The sequence below is a fragment of the Mus caroli genome, chromosome 8 (assembly GCF_900094665.2).
Source record: "Mus caroli chromosome 8, CAROLI_EIJ_v1.1, whole genome shotgun sequence".
Classification (NCBI taxonomy): domain Eukaryota; kingdom Metazoa; phylum Chordata; class Mammalia; order Rodentia; family Muridae; genus Mus; species Mus caroli.
In genome coordinates, this window is record NC_034577.1 from 48,938,196 (window position 1) to 48,949,005 (window position 10,810).

The window sequence follows — 10,810 nt, forward strand, 5'->3', positions numbered from 1 at the left end:
GCATACACTAGCAAGATTTTGCTGAAAGGACCCAGATATAGCTGTCTCTTGTGAGACTATACTGGAGCCTAGCAAACACAGAAGTGGATGCTCACAGTCAGCTATTGGATGGATCTCAGGGTCCCCAATGGAGGAGCTAGAGAAAGTAACCAAGGAGCTAAAGGGATCTGCAACCCTATAGGTGGAACAAATATATGAACTACCCAGTACCCCCCACAGCTCGTGTCTCTAGCTGCATATGTAACAGAAGATGGCCTAGTGGACCATCAGTGGAAAGAGAGGCCCATTGGTCATGCAAACTTTATCTGCCTCAGTACAGGGGAACGCCAGGGCCAAGAAGTGGGAGTGGGTGGGTGGGGGAGTGGGTGAGGGAGCAGGTGGGGGACTTTTGGGATAGCATTGGAAATGTAAATGAAATAAATACCTAATAAAAATTTATCCATGTTGAAAAATTTTAATAACAACATAATCAAAATAAAATGTATATCCAACCACAAGATTTACACCATAAATATTGTCTGTGGTGCATGGTACAGAATGTGTTAAAGTTTTCAAACACCAATAATCATTAAGATAAACCTATAATAAAATTTTACACTGAACAAACCTCTTTTGAAAAGCTGACTTCTACATGTCTTCCATAAGTAGAAGAAAGTAAGTATAATTCTCGGATTATGTCCAAAAGAAATTTAATTGAGTTGTAATTATTCAAAGCCACTTGAAAACCATGGATAAGATTTCCAAACACAGACGACTGTTGAAAACACATCAATATTTAACTTAAATTTGCACCATATATGATCTTATAATATGTTTGTGTGTGTATGTGTATGAGAGAGAGAGACAGAGACAGAGACAGAGAGACAGAGAGACAGAGAGAAAGAGAGAAGATTAAACATTGATAAGGCATTAATGAATTTTGTACTGTAAACTTAAATATATTCTTTACCCTCCTCTCTTTATTGTAAAGCTATTCTACTTTATTGTTATAAAGTGGTCTTCTTTGAAATTACTCAAAAGTCTGAGAATTTTATCATTCCTAGATGATATCTTATTACTTTACCTTCTTTTAAAATGAACAAAAGACATCACATTATTTCTTGTACCTTAAACCATTCATATAGTCTCTAAGACATCTTAACATTAATAATGCACTAACATACACATTTGATTGAAATAGTTCAAAACCTTAAGTATGATAATCTATTCAGCAATTTGATAGTAGTTCTTACATTCACAATTGTATTTGTCCGGTTTTCTTGGAACTTTAAATGTTATGTGCTTACCAAAGTAAATATATAAACCTGTGTTTATTTACTTTATTCGTCTAATCTGCCTTCTCATTTTTTCTTTTGTGTTTTTTTTTTGTTTCTGCTACAGGCTGCAAATATGCAGATCTGGTGGTCTTGCAGTTCTACATAGACCAGGGTTGTCATGTTTTGCCCTGGTATTAATGTACTTAGACGACTGTATATAACCTGCCAGAGATGGCAGGTTTCTTTACATTGAAAAAGACCTGTCTAGTTAATATTAAGGCCTCACTTTGTAATAAAATACCTTTTTTTTTTTTTCAAATGATAAGTTCTTAAATTCTTCCACTTAATTTTTAGTCCTTAGATTATTGAATTATAATATATATATAAGAAAGCTAATGTAAACTTATTATTAATTTTAAACTTATTAATTATAGCAGGCTTTAATTATATATATATATTTTTTACTTTGGAACTGTCTGCAACCTAGTAAGAATGGTAATTTTTAATAATTTATTAATTCTTCAACTCCCTAGGATTCTTTGTCACAGATTATATACTTGCTACCTATTATATTTCTGACATGTTTTTAATTATGCAAGTCTCAGTTTGTTATTTTATTTCATCTCCTTAAGTGTCTGATTGCATGTTTTTCTCTCCGAAGTTGAATCTTGGTGCTACAAAACAGATCTACTGTGTCTTCTCTACCACTAAATTGCCTTGAGTTTATTATTAAACTGATATTAATTTACTTTCTGAAGTAGTCATTTAGAAAAGCTTAACGGAGAAAGGTTTGCAATGCACTTTGTTCAAATATTGTCTCCAAAAAAACCCAAATGTATTTGTTAGAATGAGGTCTGTTTGTACAGACTGATCTCTCTGTATGTTTGTTATTTCTTTATTAGCCCTTAAATTTCACTGTAGGAGTAAACAAGCAAAGGAAGTCTCGTCTCTGCAAAACAGTGTTTATGGTGCAAGAGCAAGTGGGATGCCAGCCCTCCTGGGTGTCAGGATAAAGCCCCTTTGTTCCAGATTTCAAATCAGATGCTCAACCTCAGGAACTGAGGATCTACTCCAGTTTCTACTTAGCCATTTATGTCAAATATCCCTTTCAGGGTTAAAGAATTGATGTGTCATAAACTTTTGTTGCCTACATACATACGTGTATAAGTACAGTCTTCTTTTTCTGTATAACATTACATGAGCGTATGCTTCCAGGGATAACCATTTGGTGTTGGGTAACCAATTTGTGAATGTTTCTCCAGGGAAGGCAATTTCTTGCACTCTCAAAATTCCTAGATTTCTTAAAAGCAAGGAAGAATATATGGTAGCACTTCAAAGGAGGAAAGGGAAGAGGGAAATGATACAGTTATATATAATCTAAAAAAAAAAATATATATATATATATACACAAGACAAACTCCATGGATGTAGTAGGTTGTATCCACATATTTATGTGTTTAAGTCAGTATATATACACAAATTTTATTATAATAAAATAATTATTATTATTAATAATTAATAATGAGCATGAGTATTTGAGATGTACTGAGAAAGACATCACTATCAGTTGCTAAAATGTCCATGCTAAAGAAAATTTCAAAACTGTTCAAGTTATCTTCAATATCTTCTAGAAAGCAGAATATTAATTTCAATTGTTTAAATAAAAGTTTGAGCCATTCTGTTCTTCACACTCCATGTTTGGAGGATAGGTGTTTCATGAGTCTATAAACTTTCGGCCTTCCAAGTAACATATTTTAGTTTCAAGGAAGTTGTCAGAGATGCAACAAGACACTCTAGAACTCAGAACTAGAAACCACATCTTATCTTCTGATAACTCTAACATTGTGCCCATGGTTTGAGGGATTATTTGTTTAATTGGATATTTTATTTATTTACATTTCAAATGTTATCCCCTTTCCTGATTTCCCCTCTGCAAACCTCCTATCCCATCCCCCCTTACCCTGATTCTATGAGGTTGCTACCCACTCCCACCTTACCACCCTAGCATTTTTCTATACTGGGCATCAAGCCTTCACAGAACTAAAGGCCTTCCCTCCCACTGATGCCAGCTAAGACCCCTTTAGCTCCTTCAGACCTTCCCCTAAATCCTCCATTATAATCCCTGATAGTTGGCTGGAGCATCTGCATATGTATTGGTTAGGCTTTCTCAGAGCCTCTCAGGAGAGGGCTGTACCAGGCTCCTGTCAGCAAGCACTTCTTGGCATCAGTAACAGTGTCTGAGTTTGGTGTCTCCATGTGGGATGGATCCCCAAGTTGGGCAGTCTCTTGATGGCCTTTTCTTCAGTCTCTGCTCTACTCATTGTCCCTGTACTTCCTTTAGACAGGAGCCATTCTGGTTTAAATTTTGGAGATGGGATGGGGTCACCCTCCCATCAATCCTTAATTGCAAATGAAGTTGAGCATCATTAATGATATCAACATTACACTGACTGGTTTTTTGTCATGGTGGCACAAACCTAGACTTACCAGGGGAAAAGGAATGACTAACTAGAGTTGCCTCCAGGAGACTGGACTGTGGACAAGTTTGTGAGCAGTTTTCATTATTAATCATTGATTGGTGTGTCCCCAGAACACTGTGTCTGGTACCACCAGCTCTGGGCATGTGGTCAGAGCAGTATAAGAAAACAGGCTGAGCAGGCCATAGGAAGCAAGTTCATTAGCAACTTTCCTCCATGGGCCCTGCTCATCTTTGGTCTCATTGCTGGGCTGTGGTAGGACTTGAATAATCACTGTCTTGAACAAAAAATAGAATAAGAAAAGTTGTAATATAGATATATTTTTATTATGTGTACTTTTTAAAAATTGTATTTTTTATTGGTTGTTTATTGACATTTCAAATGTTGTCTCCCTTCCCAATTGTCCCTCTACAAACCCTCTATCCCCTCCATCCCCTCCCCCTGCCTCTATGAGGTGCTCTCCCACTCACACACCCACCGATTCCTCACCACCCTATAATGCCCCAACCCTGGGTCATTGAGCCTCTACTGAACCAAGGGGCTCCCCTTCCAGGGATACCCAAAAAGGCAATCCACTGTAATTTTTAATCGGTGAATAACTGAGAAGCAACTGTGTAGTGTAAGTTTTCAACAGGTTCTTTACAGAGGATATCTTCTCAGAGGCAGTGAGATGGCTCAGCAGGTAAAGGCATTTGCTGCCAGGCAATTTGACCTAAGTGTGATCCCTCCAACTCACAATGTGAAATGACAGAATTGCCTGTCCACAAGTTATCCTATGACCTTCACACATGACATATATTAGTCCATGCAATCATCCATGTGTGCATTTATACATGTACACACAAATGTAATATAGATACAAAAAAAGAGTATTGTGAACCTTCTAGGAGGTATAAAACTGAGGTGTTTCTTATGAGTCTTCTGTAAGTTGATGATTTAAATCAGAAAAGAGTCACATAAAACATGTCTTCTACAAATATAGAAATGAATCCAGAAAACTTATTTTTCACTGAATGAAATTAATGTGATCTACTAAATAGAAGACATAAATAAGAGTATTCACTGTAACTTCTTTCAGCAGGTTGGTAAAGGATGCCTTGTATACTTCCAGCTAAATCTAGTTTTCCATTTTGCATCTAAATTGTAAATTACAATTTTAACTCAACTAGGAAAAAGATTGTGGGACAGGTTAAGAATGTATTCTTAATATGTAGCTTAGTTGTTGAAAAAAGTTAAAGAGTTGAAAGGAGCAGTTTCAGAATAAATTTGTAGTGGACTTTTTTAAAAAGCCAAAAGAAATGAACATTTTGATACTGGCCAACTGGAAATAAAGATTTTCTATTTTCTATTTTAGGTCTCACTCACACACACACACACACACACACACACACACACACACACACACACACACACACACAGTGGAGATGAGAGACTGGGCTCTGAAAAGATTAAGGAAGAAATAAACCAGTTAGTACTATGTGCTAGTTCTTCCATTTAAAACACCGGAGCCAATCATTTGAAAACTGAGGGGTGGGGGGTGGGGGAGTCTAAGTGATGTCTCTCCAGTCTCAGGAGATTTCCTCCCTTAGTCTTTTCGGAAGCCTCATTAGCACCAAAGTCAATTAACTGCCTGCAAGCTGGCTCTGAGCATGAGATGCTTGTAGAAGCAACTTGTTCGGCTGGGCATGTGCATTGCATTCCCAGCTCTATGAGACAGTAGTCATATCTGAAAAGATATGTCTTTACTAAATTGTGCCTTTTCTGAGAGGGAAGGAGCCTCCCCTCGTAGTTCTGCCCTCTAATTCTGCAAACCACTGAATCTCCCCTTCTCAGCTCCAAGGATTCCTTCTCCACTCTCTCTAGGAGCCTAGTGGGCACTGCACCAATTCTACACAGCCCCTCCTTTTTTGGGGCTGAAAGGCTGAGCATTCCCTTGCTTGGTAAGTGGCCTGTCACTCTGTCCTGCTGTGCAGCTGTGATTGGCGGGAAGGACAAGTCCTCTGGCCCCGCCCCCGCCTGTCTTTGCCGCGCTCCGCTCCGTGGGATTTATGCAAAGGTGGAGAGCGAGATTCTGGCTCTTGGACCTAGTGGAGCAGCATTCCCAGTTTTGACTGCTGCTGTTCTTCCTCGAACCCTGCCTGGGTCAGAGCCAAGAAAAGGCGAGTCCTTTTCTGCTGATAGAGCTTTGGGGGAACTGTTGCTCAGGACCTCTGCACTCCTGACGCGTCGTCACAGTCTCACGCTTTTCTGTGGCTTTACTGTGAAATCACTCGCATGTCTGTAGCCCTGTGAATCTTTCTGCTCAGTGCACAGAGCAGGAGTCCAGGAAAACATCAAGTGTTTGAAAGAGGGATTCAGAGTCCTGCGGGAGCTGTCTGAGGTGCTGAAGCTCCTCAAGCGTTTATCTCCAGCAGCCCCAAGGGGTTACATGTCACATTTTCACTTCTGTCTTTCTGGTCCCCCATGCCTTGGATAAGACTGCTTTCAGGATCGTGGATCTCTTTCCGTATCATGGCCCACGTGAGACACTTTCGGACACTAGTTTCTGGATTTTACTTCTGGGAAGCCGCACTGTTACTGAGGTAAGTCTGCATGCATTAACAATCTCTTTAAGAGAGCTCAATAAACCAATGTGTTAATCTGCAACCACTTGTTAATGAGGAAGCTGAGAAATCTAGGACTGTGTTCTGACTTACTGAAACAATACTTAAATCGTACTTATCTGTTTCAAAGAGCCTACTAATCTATCTATTGAGACATCTGGAGATATATAATTTCCTGTTATTTTTCACTGAGGGTGTGTGTTTGAGTAGCTGGGCTCTTCCCATGTTACTCTTCCAAACCTAATGACTTAAAAAAGAAAACAGATATTTTGCTTCTCACATATTTCTCATTAGAGTTTTCTTGGTAATGATGAATTATAATTTCTAGGTGTTAATATCTTAAAAATACAAAACAAAATTAGAAACAGGGCCATCATGAAAACAGAAAGGCTAGTGTAGAACATAAACAATTTTTGATTAGAGAAATGTCATTTTCATATAGGAACTGATTAGGTAAAAGAATAGAAACTTTAAGGTACTAGTTTGCAATGACCTAATTCAGCAAGGCATGAAGTAAAATAATTAATAAATCATCAGAAATGTTCTGTGCCTACAGTTGTCTTTTGGCAGAAAGCAGTATAAGAAGACTATTAACTTGTAAAATTGTCGTGCCATGACAGTTTTTCCTATGTCTCAATGATATTTGGTAGTCTTTCTACCTTTCTTCACAGTTATATAGAAGATACTAGGGTAAGCTAGGTGAAAGTTAAGATAATTAAAACTCCATTGTTCAGTAAACACTGTATGAAAGCAAAAAAAAATGTTCTTATAGATATTTAAACTAGCAACATAAGTTTTTCATTAGTATTATCACATAATTACTGTGGGATATTCACTTTATGGCTGACAACCTTTTCAAGAGTGCAAAGTTAAATAACTAGAGCACTGAATCAGTTAAGCATATACTGGTTCCCATGTGATGTAAGTATTTCTCCTTGTGTTAATAATTCCAGTTTTAATCTTTTGGCTGTCTTAAAAGTGTGAATCACATATTGTTCTGGCATGCCTATTTGTAATAGGAAATGGTTGAGTAGAAAATTACATTTCCTACAAATGCTACACTTCCTTTTAAATTGAAGTCTTAAAACAGCTCAGATCACAGTATTCTCAGTGAAAAGTGTATTAATATGATTTTATGGTCTTTGTAACTTTCAATTGACAGAGATCATACATCTATGTAGCAAATCAAAAGCATGTAGAGGTCTCATGCATATGAGTATGTTACAGAAAGTGGCACAAAATTCAGGTGAAAATACACTAGTCATTTGACATGCATGCTACTTTATGTATAATCATTTATAGTATTTAATATCAATGGTGGTAATATATATTTTAACAGCAGATATGTCTGTTTAGTTTATATTTAAGGTCAATTATTAAAATATATTAGTCAATGAGGTGAAATTTATATAATGAAAATTCATCACAATATTTTATAGTAACTAGATATGGAATTTTCATTATTGGATACTTTGATTTGTGATATTTTTAGTGAAATTCTCCAAAAGCAATACATCATTACAATTTATCTTTAATATCATTAATTAATGATTAAAAATTTAAACAATAATTCAATCATAAATTCTTAGAAAAGGACTCCCCCAGTGAGATTTTTATTTATATTTATATTCTTCATTATTTTTTTCTGTCAAAAGCCAGAGAAGATTTTATCACTGTTCTGTGAAAACTTTAGTAACATTTCAAAAATAAATATTTTTACCCCAGGTGATGGTCACTAAAAGAAGTATTCCATAGGACTGTTTACTGAAAATGATGTATAAAATATCTTCATGGAAATTATTCTTTGTTAACTAAATCTACCTATGATGAATTAGTAGAAAAGGAGATGTGAAGATAGAGCTTTGAAAGATGTTCTTCATTACTTTAAGCTATAGTCAGCTTACAGTCTTATTGAACAACAGAAATCATTACTTTAACATTAAAATACTTTAGCAAACTCTTTCCAGAACAAGATAGAGGCAACAGGAGCAAACAATCACCAAAGTCATCCATAATGTTCTAGTTCAAATAACTTTAACTGGTTTTTAAAAGATTTTAAAAGTTCTGTTGAAAGTTCATAGATAATTCTAAATAGATATATACATAATATTTAGCTAAAGTTTCCCAAAAGTGAACAGGCACAGGTGAGGAGATCAAAGAGCTAGAATTAGGAGTAAAAATCAAATACTAGGTAGGTGCTCAGCCACCACCTCCATCTCCTTTCAAAGGCATCACATTTCTTAAAGGTAAAAACTATCATAATTTATGCCACAAATATGTTTTTCTTTGTTTTGAACTTTATAAATAAGCAATAATTTGCATCTGATTCATTTTTCAGTACTTCATGTTTGTATGCTTATCCATGGTGCTGGACATAGCAGGAACACATTCTCATTAAAGCATGGGAACACTTTGTATGATCTTAGGACAATCAAAGTACTCCTTGCTCTCTTAATAGATTCACAGACTATTTTTCAACTTTGGTCAAATATAATTCTATCATGAATATCCCTGAACATCAAGTGATGTATGTACTTTTGTTCGTATGTATGTATGCATGTATGTATATATATATGCATATATGTATGTATATATATATGTGCATATATGCATGTATGTATGTGACCACTGTGTATTCCACATCTGAGACTTTCTTTAGAAAACTTTCTGGATGATAGGGCAGACATGAGTATGGTTAGATGAGAATGTTAAACTTTTGTAGACATCGTAATCTTCCCAAAGCTCTTATACCTAATTCTATTCCTATAAGTGGTATCTGAGCTCCTCTACTCACACATATCTGGGTAAGTGCTAAGATACTATAAAATGTCTAACATTTTTCCTGATTTCCATGATTATTATTGAAAGACCACAGTTTTTTGTCTTTATATGTCAGGATAATTTCTAAGTTTTAGCATTAATTTTGATGAAATCAGTCAGAATTATAAGAGCAAGAATATTTATTAGCACAAATCAATTGGAACTATCCATTAGGAAGAAACATCTTGGGTATTTTAAAGAAAACTTAAAATAAGATGAGTTAAACATATATTTAAATAGACATGTTTCAAAACTGTGTAGACACAAATTTCTAAGTGTTAAAGCTTTCACATTTTACTAAAACATTTCTGTTTTATTAAGCACTTTTCTTGGGTTTAGTTTTAATCCTAATAAAATAAGGAACAAAATGTCACTGTTCATCTCTTTTTGAAATGCAAATTGGTGATGATTAAGAAGGGCTTGCAGAATAAATGCCAAAACACAAAACCACAAGCAAAATTTTCTTTAACATGGTGGTCAGCAGATTATACCAGGTAACGTTTTATTTTTATAGAGGCCCAACATAGGTTTGCTATTTTGATATATTAAAATGTATTGTGGCTAAACCTGACAGTGTAAAACTTCACAGGTCAATGCTAATGAGCCAAAAAAATGTCTTATTGTATTACTTCAAAGTCTACCAAAACATTTTGTCATTTTAAGTTCTTGGTTTGGCTTTTTATTATGCTTAGGGATTGAAAACAATCCTTTTAAGTGGATTTTTGCAGTAGGTAACTGTTTTCTTATGTAACAATTGAAAAAGAATATATATCAAAGAATAAACTTTTACCCTTAAGGTTTATTACATAAGGTTACATTTAATCAATAATTTTATATATTCAATAATTTTATACATTCAATTAATTATACCTCACATACATGAATCTTCTGCTTCTATATGAAAAAATACATAGAAGTGAATTATAATCCAGCACCCTAGTCAATCTGTGCTTCAGATTACAAAGTAGGTTATAAAGTACATTTTTCCTCTATAAACTTAATTTTTTGTATTCAAACAACTGTACCATGGTATGTCAATCACATGTATAATGTTAAGAATTTCAGTCTAATTCTTTCATCAAATTCTATATATATGCTTGGGCACCCAGCATGGTTAGTTATACTTGACTAGGGAACTACTACCTTTCAAAGCATAGTACTTAAAGCACGGAAAAAGAAAGTGGGGTCAACTATCGAAAAAATATGCAAGCACTGTTTTCAGAAGCTTAAGGCAGGGAAGCTATTGAGAAGGTTTGACACTTGTTCTGAGTCTGGCCTTATACTTCCTTAATGATAACAAAAGACTATTTTGAGCTATAGGTGCTTGTACAGTCACAAAGTGTATGCCTAGGTAATGTTCATTGCCAAAGTTAGTGGAAGAAGCCATAGTTTGTTATTTAAACTCATATTCTTCTTGTTACAACTATTAACATAGCTCCCAAAGTAAACCTGGTTGTCTTTAGAGATGACTTTGTGGGAGGTACCTGAGGCTAGGCCAGACAACCCAAATTCTAACCCTAGAAATAATATGGTTGAAGGAGAAAACTGACTCCTTTACTTTTGTTGACTCCATATTTGTGTGATGAAATGTACATGCCCCAATACATAAATACTTACATAAACATAGACACACATACTATTTNNNTNNNNANGT

The 10,810-nt window shown here is 35.4% G+C and overlaps 1 protein-coding gene across 1 annotated transcript in view; it reads left to right on the forward strand.

The window, feature by feature from the left end:
* The first annotated feature begins 5,800 nt into the window (after window positions 1-5,800).
* Glra3 (glycine receptor alpha 3) overlaps window positions 5,801-10,810 on the forward strand; it is a 179,514-nt gene continuing 174,504 nt past the window's right edge. Inside the window, exon 1 of the mRNA XM_021169808.2 lies at window positions 5,801-6,315. Coding sequence (XP_021025467.1) covers window positions 6,197-6,315 — 119 coding nt within the window. The 5' untranslated portion in view covers window positions 5,801-6,196. The remainder of the gene's footprint in view (window positions 6,316-10,810) is intronic.